Raw genomic sequence first — 20,853 nt, 5'->3', positions numbered from 1 at the left:
CCCTATATTCTTTTCATTTCATCTTGTTCCTCAAAATGGATAAATTAAAGAACCATTAAAGATGGTTGTAGCTCTCTTTTAACCCATTAAATCCAGTAGTGATTGAATGGCAGTGAATATCTGCAGTATGAAGAACACCCAAGTCATATGAGACATTTATTTTCCACATTTGATGTAGGACTGTAGAACTGTGATAATTTTCATGTCTGGCATAATACCACTTTAAATGAAGAGTAGTACAGGAAAGTATATGTTTATGTGCATATGTATATTTTAACCTCTTGCATGAAAGTTAGGCTCTTTGTACTAAGATATATGCAGTTAATAATTAATTCCAAGACATTTTCTAATTAAATCTCTAATTTGTTTAAATTGGAAAAGTCTATGGTATACAAGTATTACAAATATATTTTCTAGCTGAAAATATTTCATGAGAAAATGAAATTTGGAGGGGTGAATTTTGTTGGTTTTATTTTCCCTTTTTCTGTTTGAGATTTTTAATTAAAATATTTGATTTTGTTTGAAAGAGAAAAGATGTGTTATGTAAGCATGGCAATTTTTTCTCCATGAAAGTATATAATGAAAATATAAAAGAATTTGAGGAAGACTGATTTTGGTTTTTTTTTTTTTTCTTTTTTCTTCATATGGTTTTTAAATTAAAATTTTTTATTAAGTCTGAAATCAAAAAAGCATATAATTTATAAATAATGCAAACATTTTCCTTAATAAAAATATCACATGAGAAATTAAAATTATTTGGAGAAAACTGAATTTTTAAAAATGTTTTATTTTCTTTTTTCCCCCAGGGCATTGCATTGCTTTAGTGTAAGCTATGTGATTTTTTAAAAAAAAAATAAGAATATAGCAGGCCTCAGGAATGTTAGTTCTAAGATATTCATTCACAAATTTATTTGTCCCAAGTGTATCTGAGCCTTTGATTCCCCCACCCTGCCCTCAATGATTGGGCTTTAATTGGACATGTCAGACTCTTTGATTGTATACAAAGGAGCCAATTGACTGTGGTTGAAACTAAATCCAGTATCTTCACAGATTTGTGATGAAGTGTTTTTGTGGTCATAAAACTGAACTGATTTTATGTTTGAGTTGTTTATCAATGAGCCATGGTGAAAGAGAAATTCACAGTTGTGATGAAGCTTTAAGGACAAAAAACTGAATTTAACAATTACGAAAGGCAGTCTCACCACACAAAAACCCATGTTGTATGTGTCAAGTACTTTTTCTAGGTGAAGTGCCATCCCATAATTTCAGCCTTCTCTTTCAGCCACAATTCAGCATTTAGGGTCATGAACTTAGAGAATAAAGAAATGTTGAACCAGGCACAGTAGCTCATGCCTGCAATCTCAACACTTTGGGAAGCCAAGGCGGGAGGATTGCTTGAGGCCAGGAGTTTGAGACCACCCTGGTCAACATAGTAAGACCCCATCTCTTAAAAAAAAAATAAAAAGAAGAGAATAAAGAGATGCTGACTGACTATAGGAGAAGGCTCAAACTTTGAACTCCTAAATAACATTTGTGCCTCAGAAGGGAAGGATTTGGGGGATGGATTTGTTTGGTCCAGTTTCTCTTTACATTCTACTGTCTGAGTAAGATAGAAAGGAGAGCAGATAAATGGGTGGAAATTAGAGTTGATTTTAATGGCAATGACTTGCCTCTGCTGGCTCCACAGATAGATAAGTGTTCAAGAGGGAGCTCTCTGGTCCCACACGTTTGTATTCCTTTTGCAGAAAAGTAGATTCAAAGGGGGGAAAATCATGCTTTCAGGTAGAAATCTTATGCATTAGGTCTTTTTAAGGAGGATTTTGTCAATGATACAGGCCAGGTTAGAACAGCTATAATTACCTAAGGTTTTTCAGGCACAATACTCATTTTGGCTTGAGTTACTTAAGTAATTGAGAAGAATTCTTGGGTTTCTTGGCCTGAGTTTTCCATGCTGACACTATATTCTGCTCAGATTCATCGATCATTTCCCACCTACCATATCTATCGCCTTAATGAAAGGATAGTAAATCATCCCACAATCTGCACTCTTCTTCTCCTTCATGAATAGAATGTAAGTCTATTTAGACATCAGGAATGAACAGATGGACTTAGACTGCTTGACCCTCATGAGTTGAGAAGGAAGTTTCTAGGAGTTTTCTTTGAGGAGGATAGATTCCTCCCCTACTGAGAGGAATTCCTTGACTCTCAGTCTCTTTCCCCCCTCTTAACTTGTTTTTAGTTTGAATACCAATAATTTTTAAAAATATATCTCTGTGGCAGCCAGGGTACATCCCCCAGTTCTGTTTGAATGAGCTCAGTGTTTATCAGTTTCCTAAGCAGATGCCTCTTCCTCTGTTCATCATTTAAACGTAGGTGGTCCCTGGGGTTTTGGCCTTGTCTGCCTCTCAGTCAGCTACTGACTCCCTAATCCAGATCTCCAGCTCAGGCCTCCTTTATTCTCCCAACCACCTACTAACATCATCTCAAGCTCAACACATCCCAAATGGAACTCACCATTTCTACTGAACCTCCCCCCAAATTTGCTATTCATTTATATTTCATGACCAAGTTCCTAACATCATTACCTATTGAATCTCTCAAGTTAGAGACCACTGGTGTCATTCTTGATACTTCCCATACTCATTCCTGTCAGTTTTGCCTCCTGTACAGCTCATAAGGGAAACAAAATTTCTACCATCCCGAAACATATATTTTGTGGGAAAGATAAATAACAAACAACAAAACAACTAAAGAAATATAAAAAGTAAAATTAGAAAGATAAATGAGAGATTGGATTTGAAATGAAGAGGATAAAAAAAGAAAGATAAATTAGAGAGTATAGTTTGTCAGGGAGTGTGCAGTTTTTTCTAGGGAGTTTTCCATAGGACGTTATACTTCTTTCCGTGGAAGTGCCAATTGATCAGAGACTTAAATGAATGGAATGAGGAAACAAACTATTCTATCAGGGGAATTAGGTTTTTGACAGAACAGCAAGTGCAGAGACCCTGGGTTAGGAGTGTACATGGTATGCAGGAAAAAGAACCAAGAAGACCAGTGTGGCTGGAACAGGGTGGGGACTGGAAGGGAGGCAAGAATGGTAGAAGATAAGGTTAGAGGGCTGAAAGGAGGCAGGGAGTCATGTTGTTTTTTTGTTGTTGAGTTGGAGTCTCACTCTGTCGCCCAGACTGGAGTGCAGTGGCCGCTCCCGGCCACCGCAGCCTCGAGCTGCTGGGCTCCGGCGATCCTTCTGCCTCAACCTTCCGAGTAGCCGGAATTACAGGTGCGCGCTACCACACCCGGCTGATATTTTTATTTTATTGTAGAGATGAGGTCTCGCCTGCCCAGGCGGGTCTCGAACCCGCAGGCTCAGGCACTCCACTCACCTCAGCCTCCCAAAGGCACAAGATTACAGGCTGAGCCACCGAGCCTGGCTGGGAGTCATGTTATATAAGGTTTTGCAGACCATGGTACAGACTTGTGACTTTTTCATCACCTTAGATCAGCGTTTCATCATTTCCCAGGATTTCTCCATTGATGTTTAACCTTAGCATTAAAACTCCACAAAACCCGGATGAATGGAAGAATAAAAAGGGTTCAAATGAAGGAGAACTGTTGTAACCATTTTTACTATATTAATCTATATTAATGTGAATCCTATCTTTTTTGAAAATGATTCCTGCTATCCGTTTTGTAGAGGTTGGACTTTTCAGGAATTGAACCTGAAATAAAGCCATTTGAAGAAAAGTGCAACAAGCGTTTTCTGGTAAAGTGCCATGATTTAACTTTCAATATCTTGGGTCAAATTGGAGACAATGCCAAAGGACCACCCACAAATGTATGTATGACTTTTCCTTCTACCTCCCTTGAATCAGTGCATTAAACAAATGTCTTTCTTTTTTTATGACTGATAACTAATGTACTATGTAAAAAATTCATTGCTATATATTATGATAAATTTGATATGGAAGAATTCTATGCATCTCTTTTTTTTGTCAAAATATGACTATGTTCCATCTTGAGAGCTTTCATGAACGTCTTAGCCATTCAGAATAGCAGATAAAGTAGGCTCTTGACATTCAAGAGGGATATGCTCCCAAAACCTGAAAAATTTTCAAATATGTGAATTCTACTAGAGAATATGATTTCTTCTGTGAAATTGGTTCATAGCGATGAGTAAAGATCACCAAGATCATGCTGAGATAGTATCCCTGTCTGCTGGGCTTACTCACTATTTTATAGAATGAGATTCATTTTTATCTGCAGAGAAAATTCTAATTAATTAGCTGCCATGGATCATTTGAGTTGCTCAGAAATAGTTGAAAAACCTTCAAAAAGGCTGTATTTTATGTTCATCTTTCTTTTTGGTTCTAGTTTTGTCTTTTAAAAATATCAGCAGTGATGATTGATTCGTTTACAAAGTAGCTGAAATGTACGGCAGACTTTTCTGTGTTTAAAGGGTTAATCTTTATACCATCTGGCATGAAATTTCTCTTTGTGACCAGCTTTCAAATGCCATCTGCAGAGAGGAATCATGTCTTCCAAAATTGCTGATGGAGCAAAGCTTTTGTCAAGTAATTCGAGGTTGACTGTCATTAGCTCTTATGAAAAGTATAGTCCAGTAAGTTATAACAACAGAAGAGAACATTTATTTCTACTCTGTAATACTGGCATTATTTTTTGGTAGTTTCAGTAAATGTGTAGAGAATTAAATGCTATTCACAGGACAATTGGCATTCTTTAAATTGGTAGCTTTTTATTTTGACTTATCTTTTTAAAAAAACATTTATAACTTAGACAATTATTTACACTTGACAAAAGTTAAAATTTGATGAAGTCTGTTGTTTCAGAATGTTCTTTTTTCTATGCAGATAAGCCATAATACAATTTTAGCCAAGTGTTGAACTCTGAGGGGGATTCTAATCACAGAAACTTGAAGAATACAAAAATTATTTTGCAATTATGTCCCTACTCCCCACATGCCCCCCACCAAAGTCTTAGCTTTAAAAAGTAACTGTTTTCATTTCCAGGTTGAACCCTTTTTTATCAATCTTGCCTTATTTGATGTAAAGAACAATTGTAAGATTTCAGCTGACTTTCATGTAGACCTGAATCCCCTATCTGTCCGGGAAATGCTGTGGGGTCCTTCAACCCAGCTGGCCAGTGAGGGCAACTCAAAGGGCTTTTCACCTGAGTCTTTCATTCATGGAATTGCTGAATCTCAGTTACACTACATAAAGCAGGTAATGAATGATCTTTAACCTTGATAGTACATTCAGAATAAAGAAACAAACATCTTGTGTTATTTCATGGTTTCAGGCCAATGTTTTCATGGCATTCCATCTCTTGTAAGGTCTGTGGATAGGTCTTTTTCTGGCGACTGAAATTGGAAGGTGAAAGTGGAAACTAATGAATGTGCTAGTGGCACATTGAAAAGTAACTTTTTTTCTTTTTTTGAGTTGGAGTCTCACTCTGTCGCCCAGACTGGAGTGCAGTGGCCGCTCCCGGCCACCGCAGCCTCGACCTGCTGGGCTCCGGCAATCCTTCCGCCTCAGCCTTCCAAGTTGCTGGAACTACAGGCGCGCGATACCACGCCCGGCTAATTTTCTGATTTATTGTAGAGATGAGGTCTCACCAAGTTGCCTACGCTGGTCTCGAACCCGCGGACTCAGGCAATTCACTCACCTCGGCCTCCCAAAGCGTGGGATTGCAGGCTGAGCTACCGAGCCCGGCGAAAAGTAACATTTTTAATGGGACCATGATATAAGACTCAAAGGAAGTAGTTTGTGAGATAGACTACAGACACACACAGCCCCATACCCATGTGTATACTTCTGAGCAAGGCAATAAGTGCCTAAAAGACTTATTTTTTTAGGTAAAATTAGCCCTGCATTTACTCTCCCACCCTGAATGCTCATGTCCATTATGAGTAGGTCATTTGAATGGAGCATATGGGCTCTTAATACAAGGAATTCTGCTTGAAAAGCAATGGGAGGGAACTGCCTGGCTCCTAGCTGTTAAGCTATTCTCTTCTGTCCTATATGGCACAAAGAATCCCTTCTGGAAAGAGTCTAACAGTTTCTTGGCATTCTGACCGCTCACCAGACTGGAGGCCATAAGAGGTTAGACAGAGCAGAATTGATCCTCTGCCCACTAGACTTTTGCAGCTAAAAGAACACAAGGGCATGGCATAGAATTAAAGTGGAAAGAGGTATGAACAAAGTTGCTCACTTTGTAAGGAGGTTTCTTTTTCCCATAAAAAAGTCATTCCTTTTCTTCTGATTATAAAGATAAATACATTCTTATGTAGAAAATTCAAATATAAGAAATATAAAGAAGAATGTAAGAATCACCACCCATAAGATGATAACTATTAATATTTTGGTATACATCTTTCTATCCAGGCATCTGTCTTGTGTATATATAAATATGTACATATTATGTATACTCTTATAAAAATTATATCATAGTCATGCTGTTTCAGATCTACTATATTCATTTAATATCATGTTTATTATACTATATCAATATTTATGGATCAGTCACATTCGTATTAAAGGCTAACATGTCATTGATTTAACTACTTAGGATATTTCTAATTTTTTGATTTCATAAATAATGCTACATTGAACGTCCTTTTGCATATATCTTAGCACATTTGTTGAATTTTCTTCTTAGAATAAATTCCAAGCATTGGCATTTTCAGGGCCACAGTTGATGCTCATTGATGCAGATTACCAAATGGTAGGGGAAGACTAATTTACATGTGCTGTCGTTACCCTTTTGGGGCTGTGGATCTGTGGTAGCTTTCTCTCAAATTGGTCTTTATTGCCTTATAGCTCCTAGTTATTTAGACTATAGTTGAACATTCTCTATGATGGTGAATGCTTCTAAAAGAGGGATCGAGCAAGTACAGTATTATAAGTACTTAAGAATCTGTTCTGTATGATATCAAATAAGTCCTTTTAAGTCAATATATATTTCCTATAATGCTTTAATGTACTACCCAGCTGTATGTTTGATGCAGGAAAATTAACTTGTAGTTTCAGGTGTCGTCCAGCTTGTAATCTAGGTCAGGAAGAAAATTAACATAAAAAAACTCCTGTGTGTCAGCATTATTTCATGTAATTGCGATAGTCTTGTGAAAAGGTATAATTATCTCTGTTTTATGGATGAGAAAACTCAAGATCTGGGAGGTTAAGTAAGCTGCCCACCATTACATAGCTAGGAGTGGTGAAGGTAGGATCTGAACCTAGGTCTGTTTGAAAGAACTTGATCAATATTAGACAGAATATAATGAAGTACTGAAATATACAATGCGATCACATGCCCTGCCACACCCCAGGGGCTGTGTAAGTGTTGGGGGTTGGGTTGAGGGGACCTGGCCCATGAGGGAAGGGGTAATGAAGTAGGTATGAGTCACCTGGGGTATAGGGGGCATAGTCCCACCTCTTTTGTGGGAAAGGAGGACTGGGTAAGACTCTCAGCCTACATGGGATTCCTAGGCTCTCTCTGACCACCTTGTGCATTCTGGGGACAGAGATAGGGCTAAAAGCTGATGGGACAAAAGGTAAAACAGCCCCAAAGAGTGTCCCCTGATATTGGAATTCCTGGTTAGTTAGAAAATGAACATATCTATACCTCAGTGTCCTCTTCTGTAAAGTGGAGTTAATGATAGTACCTGCATCTGAGGACTGTCGTGAAACTCGAATGAGATGTGCTGTCTCCAGAAACCACTCAGCACTGCGACAGGCACATCAGGTTTGCTCAATTCAGCGTAGTGGCTAGAAGTAGCAGCAGTGACAGTAATCTAGATAAACAAGTGGAAACAGAATGCTTTTATCAGTTGTCCAATATCTTAAAATTATAATACTGATTGCTGGCATCAGTGTGGGAAAATGCCTAGAGTACTGGGAATGGGAAACAATAGGTGCTCAGTAAATGTAAGCTGTAGCAATAATCATTATCACTATTGTAGTCCAGCCTATCATGTGAGATGTAGGACTCATGGGCTTCAAGGCCGAGAGACAATATAGCATGACCGTATCGTCTGGAGAAACCTGGGTCACAGTCTTCTCATACTCACTCACCTCATAAGCCTCTCCATGTCTTCAGCTGTAAAATGTGCATATAGTAGTGCCTACCTTCGAGGGGTTTTAGGAAGACCATGAGCTAAAGCATGAAAACGACCTGGCATGTGGCAGTTAGTTAGCAGAAGATTGCTCTCAAGGTGCACTACTCAGCGAAGCTTCTGCTGGGGCTTCTTGGGCAGTCTGCCAGCCCAGTTGGTCTCATAGCTCAAGCCACATGTCTCCGACAGTATCAGAAGCCAGGTTCTGTGACCTTGAGATGCTTTGATGGGCCACCCTGGTAATAACCAGGCACCTGATGTGCATTATTTTATTTAATCCATATGAGAAGTGTATGAAATTACTATTAGCTATCCATCATCCTCATTTCAAAGATGAGAACACTGAGACTTAGAGAGAATCTGACTTGCCTAAACCCATAAATGGTGGAGCCAGAATTCAAACCCAGGAAATTTGACTCACAAGTAAAGTTTAACCACTTCATTTCATTCTGTTTGGGAATTCAAAGCTGAATCAAGCATTACCTGGGCTCCTCAAAGACTCTTTGACTTTGGGGGGAATTACTAGCCTCCTAGACTCAATTTTCTATTCTGCTCTGTCTACCTCACAGGGTTCCGTCTGGAACAAATGAAACAATGTGTCTGAAGAGTTTTGAAATCTGGAAAGCACTGTATTAACAAAGTTGGTAATATACTAAGTAGAAAAAACAAAACTTGGTAGAGACCCAGTGATGGATTTTTCCACTTGAATTTATTTGTGTGGTGCTCCTTTAAACAACAGACGTAACCAACTAACATACTTTTTAAAGGTTATTATATTTGGAAGGAGCCAAACTGGACAGGGGGTGATATGATTGTTCCACATGCATTCAAATAAAACTTATGTAACTTATGGCATCTACATGAGTACACTTGAATAAAGTGTTTAAGGACAAAACAAGTTTTGGATCCTCTGTTTCCTACATTTATATTGAAAGCACCAGAGCTCTTTAACGGCAGCAAAGTAATGTTTTTCCAGAGGGTGATTTAGTTTTTATGTTAGAGCAGTATTTTTTCCTTCCTAGCTGTAGTTAGTATTAATTAAATGTGAGTGAATTACTCTGGAGTTAGTAAATGCAGCTGCATGTAACAATGCTTATTTAGTTTCACTTGAGAAATGCACACTATTTTAGCACATGCCAATTAAACCAAACAACATGCATTGTATTCATTTGATCTAAGAGCTCACCTACAAACATAGCCAAATTCAAGAGGCTAAGCAGCAATGTGACACTTGTACTTTGGGGACAAATAGATGTAAAGTATGTGACAAAATATAAAATCCATTTTGAGGGGAACATCAGAAGCTTGGTAAACTGTATGAAAAGACATGCTACCTATTTCTAGGGTCCTAGGCATGATCCTGTGTTGAATATCAACATTCTATACTAAACACACTGCAAAGAATCATGAACCAAATAGCTGTATGCGTGAGTTTACATATTAAAGTCTAACAGAAGTCATATTTTCCAGGGAATTTTCTCAGTGACGAATCCACATCCCGAAATTTTTCTAGTTGCAAGAGTTGAAAAGGTGCTACAAGGAAACATTACGCACTGTGCAGAACCCTACATCAAAAATTCAGATCCAGTAAAGGTAATTTACAATGATCGTTGATGATCGTTTCAGCTTATATGAAACTTGCCTTTTACCAATATTTTAAATGACATTGTCAGTGACCCCTCTAGGAAAAACAATATTCTCTGAGCATACCATATATTCTGAAAATATTGAATACTACATGAATAGGTGTGCTAAAAAGGTTGAATATGGCATTTCTTCTCCCCCCCTTTTCATTGATATTCTGTTAACGTGACAATCAGATTTCTGCTTGCTTATCAAAATAAGAGCTAAAGGCTTTTAGGCAACATCTGCTAATGGACACTGTATCCTTGGCGATAGCTCTCTTTCCCTACTCACAACCTTACACAAAGCCCTAGAATAAATGTCAGAGCAGAGAGATGAAAGATGACCCAGCCCCGTAGTTCCCAAATACCAGTCCATACTCAGATTTACTCCTGTTTGTGACAAAATGAGAGAGAGAAAAGACAGTGCATATTTCATGAAGCCAAATACATTTAATTCAAAGGGCTGCCCTTTAGTCTGAGTTCTCTGTCCTTCCTACTTGTTAAAGGTTACGTCTATCTTTCTTTCAAGAAATGTTGGCATATTAAATGGTAGAAATTTTTTCATTGTTTTATTTTGTCGAATGTCCTTCAGTGGCAACCTTAAAAATTGGCAACCATATATTGTCATTCAAATTTCTGGATTAGGAAATTTAAGCGTATGGAAATCACGATCTCATCCTAGTCTCTCATTTTATAAATGAGAAAACTGAGGCCCAGGGAGGGAAAGGGTTGATGGTCAGTTCATTAGTAGCACTCTAGCTACTGTGTATTTATGAAGCACCAATCGGTTATGCATGGCCTTTTGTTGTGTATTCAAATAGTGTTTATTAAGTAGAAGATGTTGATGAGACGGGACTAGTTGGGGTTGGGGGGGATGCCTCAACAATGTAGATAAAAAGCCTCTTGTAGTCCCAGCTATTTGGGAGGCTGAAGTGGAAGGATCGCCTAAACTCAGGAGGTTGAGGCTATGGTGAGCTATGCTGGTGCCACTGCACTCTAGCCTGGCAACAGAGTGAGACTGTGACTCAAAAAAAAAAAAGCGTCTAGCATTCTGTATCCCTAGGGATAAGCATCCAGCCAGCATTTCACAGCCTGCTTAGACTCTATGGGCAGTTTATCTTCTTTGTCATCTCTCAGTGCCTGTGCAAACAGCAGCTCCTGCCTACAATTAAACTAATTGCATTGACTCTTGGTCACTTGTTCCTTATCTTGAAAGTAGAAAGGTCAACTGTATCCAGAACAAACTTATCCCAAGAATGATGAGCATCTGTCTGCTGTTTGAAAGGAAATACATGTTTAAACTGCTTAAAATGTTTCCAGTAGAGGCCCGTGGTGCAAAATGTGCCCTACATCTGTTTTGTCTGTCTTCTGATGTCAAAAAGAAGGCTCTGTGAATGAGAAAACACAAAACCTTTAGAAAATACCTTGGTCTTGGAAAGTGGGTGGCTGATGCATGTTGTTTTATTTGTGGCTATTTCTATATGTTTTCTGGGTTTTTGATGGTTCTAGATTTTTGATGGTTTTTAATGGTAAGTTGGATCAATTTTTTTCTGGACGGGTCCACGGCAATTTGAACAAGTATGAGCCTGTCTTCTTATTTCTGACCTTAGACGGCCCAGAAGGTACACAGGACAGCTAAGCAAGTGTGTAGCCGCCTTGGACAATACAGAATGCCGTTTGCTTGGGCTGCCAGGTTTGTACAGATATAATCCTGACTCATTCATTCATGCTCATATATGAAGTTGAGGGCTGTTCTCCTTGCCAGCATTCAGCAATCTGCTTCTGGCAGGCCAGTTGTATCTTGGGACACTGGGATGTAAGAATTCTTTCTCCTAGAATTTTCTGTGCATCAAAGACCCTCTCATTTTTTTATACTAGGGAAGTTTTCTTTGGCTTGGGATACTGATTGGACTGACACCACTTAATTTTACTGCACTTTAAAGCACAGCTTGTTTGCTAAAGTGAAGGAAATTTTTTCAGAAAACCAGAAATTGTAGAGAATTATGTACCCGGTGCCCACTATTTCAGAGTTAACTGGGTTTATGCTTTGAAAAACTCATCAGCCAATTATGGTAAATAAATGTGCTAAAAATTCAAAGGCAAATAATAGTCATTAAGTGCAAGTGTGTAATTAACTAATAGATTTTCTTAATTCCTGATGACAAATTTCTGCCAACCCTTTGGGGTAGTGTATTTGGAAGTGTGTGCTTATCTATATCTCAAATCTGATGGTAAGTTACATTATTTTATCCAAATTGTGTAAGTCTACATGCAGGGATTACTTTAAATCTTTCTTGTTTATAACCTCCTTGAAGTACAGGTTTACTGGCTTGTTTGTGGTACAGCCTGTACAGCTCCCTGAACTTCTGGGGAAAGGGCACCATGTTCTGAATAATTCAATCAATTATTTTCAATGGGTAGTAACATAAGGATAAGGGATTCTAAGTTAATTAACTCTTGTATCTGTCATTATTTATAATCATTTCATTTTGGGGAAGATCTCAAAATAGATCGTATGTTGGTAGAGGGAAAGTCACCATTGTCCTTGTTTTGCAGACTGGTAAAAAAATGACAACCAAGGATAGGTAAACGGCAAAGAGTAGTGGAGGTTGGTATACATAGGTATTATATAGGTGAAGTATGGCTAGTGAATAAAAGCATGCTTATAATACTCCAGCCTGAAAGGCAGTTGCTGCTACTGCTGCTGTTATTATTGTTAATAGTTATTAAGTGCTAGCTCTGTTCAAGGCACTGGTCTAAATGCATAAGATATATTGTCTTAAGAGGTGGGTGCTGTTCTCCCTGTCTTAGAGATGAGGAAATTGAGTCACAAAAATGAGAAAGAAAGTCACAGAAATAAACCTTGCCCAAGTTCACACAGCATGTAGGAGCAGGGATCAGAACCCAGGGCACCTGACTTCAGAGCCCCTGTAGACCACGATGGCACACTGCGCCCACCTTGGGCTGTAGCAGTAACTGCTTGATGCTGTTTCGACATTAGAAAAATTAATTTTTTTGCTCAGGCCTGTAATCCCAACACTTTGGTAGGGTGAGGCAGGAAGATTGCTTGACCCCAGGAGTTCAAGATAAGCCTGGGCAACATTGTGATACCTCATCTCTACAAAAATAAAAAATAGTTAGCTGGCAGTGGTGGCATGTACCTGTAGTCCAAGCTACACGGGAGACTGAAGCAGAAGGATCTCCTGAGCCCAGGAGATTGAGATTGCAGTAAGCTGTGATTGTGCCACTGCACAATCTGGGTGACAGAGTGAGACTTTGACTCAAAAAAAAAAAAAAAAAGAAGAAGAAGAGAGAGAGAGAAAAGAAAAGAAAAATTTAATTTTGAAGTCTTCTAGGTTGAAGCTTTGATCTCCAGTTCTGATGATGAATTATTCTATTTTCCCCTCCTGAATTGTTTTGGTTGTCAGCAGTAGCAGGAACTCACTCAAAAGCTTGGCTGGGGTATTTAAAAGATGTATGATAAACCCCTGTTTACTGGAAATAAAGGAGGTATGCTTAGAAGTAGAAATAATGGGGTTAATGCCTATAACCACACTTCAGAGGTTCTGCCAATGGGAATTATGTTTCTGGCTATAGCTTCTTCCAGTGTGTTGAGTGCTTGTATATTACTTGCCATTTTAGCTGTAAAACAGCAGCTTACACATGGGAGAAGAGATGGGGAGAGAATAACTCAAATTCATGTGAGAAGCTCTATATGTGCAGTCATACCCCAGTATCCATGGGAAATTGGTTCCAGGACCTCCCTGGGATACCAAAACCCAAGTATGCTCAAGTCTCTGATAAAAAATGGAATAGTGTTGCATATAACCTATGCACATCTTCCTATATGCTCTGATCATCTGTAGATTACTTATTATACCAAATACAATGTCAATGCTAAGTAAATAGTTGTTATACTGTATTTTAAGGGAATAGTGGCAAGAAAAATCTGTACATGTTCAGTGTAGACACAGGTCCTTTTCTTTTGAATATTTTTGATCTGACGTTAGTTGAATCCACAGATACAGAAGGTTGACTATATATTGTGATCTCTCTGTATGTACTAATCTTAAAGGTCTAATTTAATTTTTCTGAATTTTATGGAGATATACTTAACCTTTTATAAAATGCACACATTTTAAATGTACAGCTTGATGAATTTTCACAAAAGTATACAATCATGTAACCATCACCCCAACTAAGATACAGGCCATGAAAGTTTTCCCATACCCCTGTCCATTCACCTACCATTCCATCCCACCCCAGGCAACCACCAATCTGATGATCACTATAGAAGACTTGTCTTTTTGTAGACCTCCACATAAATGGAATTATGCAGTTTACACTTTTTGTTTGACTTCTTGTGCTCAATGTGTTTTTGAGATTCATCCATATTGTTGTATGCATCAGTAGTAACGTTCCCTGTATGAATATACCACAATTTGTTTATCCATTTGTTGATGGCTTTCTGGGTTATTAGTAGTTTGGAGCTATAACAATAAATCTGCTCTGAACATTCATGTACAATGTGGAAATATGCTTAGGAGTAGAATTGTAGCATCATTGAGTAGATATATGCTTGACTTAATGAGAACTCTCCAAACTATTTTCAAAGTGATTTCATCATTTTATACTCCCACTAATTTTATTTTAATTTATCAATACCTAAGAACAGTTTTTAAAAAACTGTTTCTGTTGCTATTTTAGACCCATTTTTAAAGATATTCAAGGCTCTCTGGATCTGGATGGGAGATTTTCTCCTTTGTATAAACAAGACAGTAGCAAGCTTTCAAACGAAGACATTCTCAAGTTGCTCTCAGAATACAAGAAGTAAGTGTGTGGCATTTCTGTAATAAATGAATATAATACATGAATTATCAGTTTCTTAAAATGATGAATGTGAATCATGCATGGGAAAAACTGCGTGCTTAATATTTTAAGTTTATGTAGCCAGTGCATTTAGTGATCACTATTGTTAACTCTAAAATATTTTTATTTTATATCTAGGCCAGAAAAGACTAAATTGCAGATTATTCCTGGGCAGCTAAACATCACAGTAGAATGTGTTCCTGTGGATTTATCAAGTAAGAACATACTGTAAATAAACCTGGAGGGTTATGTCTGCAACTCATGTTATTATCTTTTCAATATTTTTCTTGAGGTTTACATAGTGTATTAGTTTCCTAGGGTTGCCATAACAAACTATGACAAACTGGGGTGGCTTAAGACAACAGCAATTTATTATCTCACAGTTCTGGAGGCTAGAAGACCAAAATCAAGTTGTTGGCGAGGTCATGATCCCTCTGAATGCTCTAAGGAAGATTCATTCCTTGCCTCTCCTATTTCCTGCTAGCTCCTAACTAGCCTTGGCATCTACTGGCTTGTAGCTGTATCATCCGAGGTCTGCATCTGTTGTCACATGGCCTTCTTATAAGGGCAGCAGCTACTGGATTTGATCTCACCTTAACTCATTATATCTGCAGAGATCCTATTTCCAAATAAAGTCATATTCCGGGTGGACATGAATTTTGGTTGGGGAGGGGACACTTTTATTTTTCTGTAATACTTTTTGCATTTTTAAAAACAGGTTGGTTTGGTTTTAGTTTAGTTACTTTTTAAAATTTTTATTTTAAAAATATTGTACAGGTAAAGTTTGGGCCTCCCTTTGGTCCCTACTTTACCTGGCTTGAGATCAGGTACGCTTATTGATGTTGTATCCACCCCATCCCCCGCCCACTCCATCAGTATTCCAATACTTCCAATCCCTTTCTTATAGTATTATGGTAAATGTTCAGGGTCCGTTTATGTGTGAGACACTTTTCAACCCAATAGGTTAAGAAAGTGAATTAAGTTGATTTTATCAGATGCTGTTTCCTGTATAGTATATGATGTTGTGTGCCCAGTCAGTTTTTGTTGCCTTTTCCTTGAATACATTTCTACTTCTGTCATCAACTAAGAAGAGATCAAAAAGGAGGAGAATTTTTTTCATGTCTAATGACAGGATTCTAAGATTCCAGGAGAAATATGGACAGAAGACATAAAAGACAATTTGCAAAAGATAAAATGAAGTGGCTAGTAAATATTTGAAAAAAGTTCACAGAAATAATGCTACTACTACAAATTAAAACAAGATACTTTTGCTCACCTATCAAATTTTAAAGATGTTTAACATGAAACTATCTAATGCTAGCTAGGTTTTGGCCAGGCTCCATCACCTATCATGAGTAGGAGTACAATTTGGCAATAGATATCCAAATTGTAGAAGTTTCTAACTAAGGCATTCCAGTTTTGAGATTCTATCTATCCAATCATTTATTCACTAAATAAATATCTATTGAGTTAACATTTATTGAGTACCTACTAGGTGCTTTAAACTTGTGGAGTTTAAAGACTAGAAGGAGTGACAGGCAGTAAACAAGCAAACAAATAAATGATGAATTTCAGCTTATAATAGGGATTTTCAGCTTTTAAAAGGGCAGTCAGGGAAGGCCTCTCTTAACTAAAGAAGGAGAAGGGACTGTATATTCCAGACTGAGAGCATCTTGTATGTTGTAAAGACGTTGAGGTGGTACCAAGCTGGGTTTGTAGGAACAAAAAGGAAGCCAATGTGAGGCCAGGCACAGTGGCTCACCCCTGTAATCCCAGCATTTTGGAAGCCAGTGTGGGAACAATGGAGATGAAGTAGGAAGGATCAAGTCATGCAAGAAATTGTATAGATCATGGCAACACATTAAAAGATTGGATTTTATTCTAAGTGCAGTAATTTTATTCTAAGTCACTATAGGATTCTGCACAGAGGAGTGGCATCCAATTTACATTTTAAAACATCTAGGAGTATAATGGATTATTTTTTCCTAAAGAAATAATCTGATATGTAGACAGGAGTTTATGCATAATGATGTTCTTTGTAGTGCTATTTATATTGGGGGAAGTTGGAAATAATCAGATCCACCCTGTCAATGTGGTTTAAGACAGTTATGGTACAATGATACCATGAAACTTTATTGCAGCTGTCAAAATTGATGTTTAGAAAGAGTTCATGGAATAAGACATCAGATAAAATGTCAAAAAAACAGGATGAAGTTCTATACATGGAGTAGGATTTTTATATTACTATGTAAAATATGTGTAGGAAAAAGACTAGAAGAAAATATGCCAAAATCTTAACAGTATCTATCTCTGGGTAGTGGAATAACCAATTGTTACCATCTCCCTTTATATCTCCAGTTACTCTATTCTAAGTATATATCACTGTAATAGTCAGAAAAACAAATCCAATAAGGAATGCTGTGTCCTCAGGTTCAGCTCTCCCTGGGTCTTCCTTCTCTGTCAATATTGCTCTGCAGTAAGGACACGAGCAATCTTAGAGCCTCTTAAGTAAATGAATAATAACTTTTACTACAATGGCTACTTCAATAACACGCAGCTAAACTTCTCTGAGGCTTAGTATTTTTCATGTTTGGGAGTATTGAATTTATTATTGGTAACACATCATAAGATCTGTAGTTTCAAAAGACTTCCATTATTTCTTAGGTGAAAATTTGCACCTACACCAAGTTAACTCTTTGAAAGTGACTCACTAGCTAATTGGAAGCATAAATTTACCGTTATTTCCCTGATACCAATAAAAATTTGCAGTGAAAGCTAAATTGCAGCCACAGGGGGGGAAATGAAATGGATTTCTTTACAGAGTTTAAATTTGTCAAAATTATGATGTGTTATTTTTGGCAAATCACTTGACATTGAGCATGAAATAGCAATCCGTGTCTGGTGTGAAGGGTTCCACAAAAATCAGCATCAGGCTTCTCCATCTCGTCCTTTTGGGTTCTTAAAGCTGTATGACTCTTTGTGAATTTCTAAGGCTTCTGTTTTATAAATCACTCTTTGAGAACACAATTCACATATATTTTTATAAATGCAAAAATGTGTTAAATTGTATGATCTTTGCCTGTTTTTTTCTTACTGTAGATTGTATTACGTCTTCATATGTGCCCCTGAAGCCTTTTGAAAAGAACTGTCAAAATATTACTGTGGAGGTTGAAGAGTTTGTTCCAGAAATGACAAAATATTGTTATCCATTTACTATTTACAAAAACCATCTGTATGTATATCCCTTGCAATTAAAATACGATAGCCAGAAAACATTTGCCAAGGTAAACAGTGAAAAGTATACATTTTTAGAGTTATAAAGTATTATTTATAATCTTCTAATTGTATGACTCATTTTGGATGATTAATCATTTTAGGCGAGGAACATTGCAGTCTGTGTGGAATTCCGGGATTCAGATGAAAGTGATGCTAGTGCTCTCAAGGTTTGTTTATGATATTGATAGGCATATGTTTTTAGTAGAGATGGAGATTTGATCCTCGGTAGTCTCATGCTCTAGGATCAATTGGCTTAAACATCAAAAATAAAATGTATTAAAGTGACAAATGTAATATTTTCTTTTTTACCCTTACACATTAACTATAGGAGTAGTTTAAATATTAATAACAAAATGGGGCAGGAGCATATATAGCTTTAAAAACACCAGGTTTTGCTTTTGTTCCACTTTGATTTTTGCATTGCTCTAATGCCCAATTGCAAGGTCATTTTCTTATGACCTGATACTTTATAATGGTACCATCAGGGGACAATAAACTCCTTTCTCCTTGAAACCTGAACAAGCTTTGACCTGACAGATGCACAGTGTGACTGCTTTGATCTGAGACATGACTTGGACTCCATGACTGGCCAAATGGTGCCTTCAGAGTTGGATTTGTGATCTATGAAAAGCAGAATCTCAGTCTTACCTGATACAGCAATCCTTAAAGACCTGTCACACCACAGTAGCTTTATATTTTTACTCTTTATAGCTGTAACCCATCAATCAGAAACCTGAAAAAAAGTCAGAGAACATGTAGCCATGATGAAGTGCTTATCTGGCTCCCTACTTCTCTAGCTTGAGCCTAAATCAGACACTTGGATAACTGGTCCTACACTCAAGTCAGCTAGGGAAGGAGCCCGGAATGCCCCCAACTATGTTTAATAACTCCTATCTTTGAAGACAGTTTTTTTTTTTTTTTGAGTCAGGGTCTCACTCTGTCATCCAGGCTGGAGTGCAGTGGCATAATCATGTCTCACTTCAGGCAGCCTCGACCTCCTGTGCTCAGGCGATCCTCCTGACTCAGCTTCCCGAGTAGCTAGGATTATAGGCACATGTCACCATACCTGGCTAATTTTTAAAAAAAATTTTTTGTGGAGATGAGGTCTTGCTATGTTGCCCAGACTGTTCTCAAACTCCTGGGCTCAAGCCATCCTCCTGCCTTGGCCTCACAAAGAGCTGGGATTACTAGCATAAGCCACCGTACCTGGCCCAAGATTTTTTCTTTTCCACAAATAAACTTAAATTAAGGATTTTCTGGCTTAAATTTGGTGTATTTTCCCTAGATCTCCCTTCAGCAGAAATGAAAACAACTGTTCCTTTTCCTCCATGCAATATCCTTCTGTATACCCAAAGACTCTTAGGTCACTGCTCAACTGTTCCTGAAAATTGCCTTCATAACTATGTTTAAGAAGAGTTGGACATGCACTCAAATGGAGTCTCAATTTCATCTAACTGGCCTGAATGCTTGCTCTGTAGTAACAGAGTGAGGCAATTAGTACGTTGGCATGCTGACTCCATATTCATCCTTGAGCTTATTAGGCCTATGGAAGTGAAAAACTCACACTAGAAATGAAATCGGATTTTCCCATGAAACCATAGAAAGCCTCATATTTATTTTATTGGTATAACAGAAAGCCATATTTTAAAATGCAGCTCATAAAGTATCACTTAAAAAATGTGAGAGAACAGTAAGTTTGTCTATAGTTTAATAGACATTCAGTTTTTAATTCCCATAGGCTAGGAATGTGTCTGCTGGATTTTTTTTTTTTTTTTTTTTTTTTTTGCTTTTCACCTTACCCACTGAACAATGGGCATTCAACAGATGTTGCTGACTGGCCGAGGGGAACCTCTCATATTAAGGAATGTGGGCCAGGTGTGGTGACTCATGCCTGTAATACCAGCACTCTGGGAACTGGGAAGCCGAGATGAGAGGACTGCTTGAGCCCAGGAGTTTGAGACCAGCCTGGGGAACACAGCAAGATCTTGTCTGTGCAACAACAACAACAGCAACAAAATCAAAAAAATAGTCAGGCATGGTGGTGTGCGCCTGCAGTCCCAACTACTTGGGAGGCTAAGGTGGAAGAATTGCTTGAGTCCAGGAGGTGGAGACTGCAGTGAGCCATGATTATGCCACTACAATCCAGCCTGGGCCACAGAGTGAGACCTGGACTCAGAAATAAATAAATAAATAAATACAAGTAGCATGAGAGAAGTAATCTTTCCAGGCTTGGTTGGAAAGCGTTTCCCTTCCAAATGATTAGAAGTGTTCAGTTTCTTCCTGTCAACCAGTTTGGAATTGCATTCTTTGATGACCAGAAATTCAGAAGCATCCATACAGCCAAGTTAGGCATGATCTGAGATGGTGTCTGGAGTGACTGTGTAAATTATTTGGAATTTACAGACTCCTGGGGAGAGCCAGGTGGGCTTGGCCACAACCCTGTGCTCACAAATGCCTCTAACTGTATGTAGTTCCCTAGCATCACATTTCAAGACCTGCATTTCGAGTGGTGACTCTGTTTCCTTATTTTGCAGTGTATCTATGGAAAACCTTCAGGGTCTGTTTTTACCACAAATGCGTATGCTGTTGTCTCGCATCACAACCAAAATCCTGAGTTCTATGATGAGGTAAAAACATATCATTCTGACATTTATAAAATTCAGTGGTTGCTATTCTTTTTCTCTTCAAATCATTTCCATCATATTATCTGCCCTTTCAACCCCCGAATGTTTTATTCCATGAAAACAGAAAATATCATATCGAAACACAGGGCTGTGGCCTGCTTGGTTCCCTTTGATGCCAGTGCAAGATTTGCTCACACATGTAGGGGACACTTTAACTTAAGAAAATAAGGTAGGAAACAAACATCAGAGTAGAGCTAGGATTCTAGTCCTCTTAGCTTTGACAATACTGGCTCTGTGACATTTAGGAAGTCACTTCTTTGAGTATTCATTT

At 38.0% G+C, this 20,853-nt stretch overlaps 1 protein-coding gene across 2 annotated transcripts in view; it reads left to right on the top strand.

Annotated features, from left to right (window-relative positions):
- The window catches only part of DOCK11 (dedicator of cytokinesis 11), a 133,805-nt gene that overhangs the window by 22,445 nt on the left and 90,507 nt on the right, over window positions 1–20,853 (top strand). For both annotated transcript variants that reach the window (XM_021712283.1, XM_021712281.1), the window contains exons 10-18: window positions 3,695–3,835; window positions 5,028–5,240; window positions 9,599–9,721; window positions 11,364–11,446; window positions 14,461–14,583; window positions 14,761–14,837; window positions 17,722–17,906; window positions 18,000–18,065; window positions 20,433–20,525. In XM_021712283.1, coding sequence (XP_021567958.1) covers window positions 3,695–3,835; window positions 5,028–5,240; window positions 9,599–9,721; window positions 11,364–11,446; window positions 14,461–14,583; window positions 14,761–14,837; window positions 17,722–17,906; window positions 18,000–18,065; window positions 20,433–20,525 — 1,104 coding nt within the window. The remainder of the gene's footprint in view (window positions 1–3,694; window positions 3,836–5,027; window positions 5,241–9,598; window positions 9,722–11,363; window positions 11,447–14,460; window positions 14,584–14,760; window positions 14,838–17,721; window positions 17,907–17,999; window positions 18,066–20,432; window positions 20,526–20,853) is intronic.

Source organism: Carlito syrichta, unplaced genomic scaffold (assembly GCF_000164805.1).
Source record: "Carlito syrichta isolate Samal-C Ts95f unplaced genomic scaffold, Tarsius_syrichta-2.0.1 Scaffold303164, whole genome shotgun sequence".
Lineage (NCBI taxonomy): Eukaryota > Metazoa > Chordata > Mammalia > Primates > Tarsiidae > Carlito > Carlito syrichta.
This window is presented reverse-complemented; position numbering and strand designations above follow the sequence as displayed.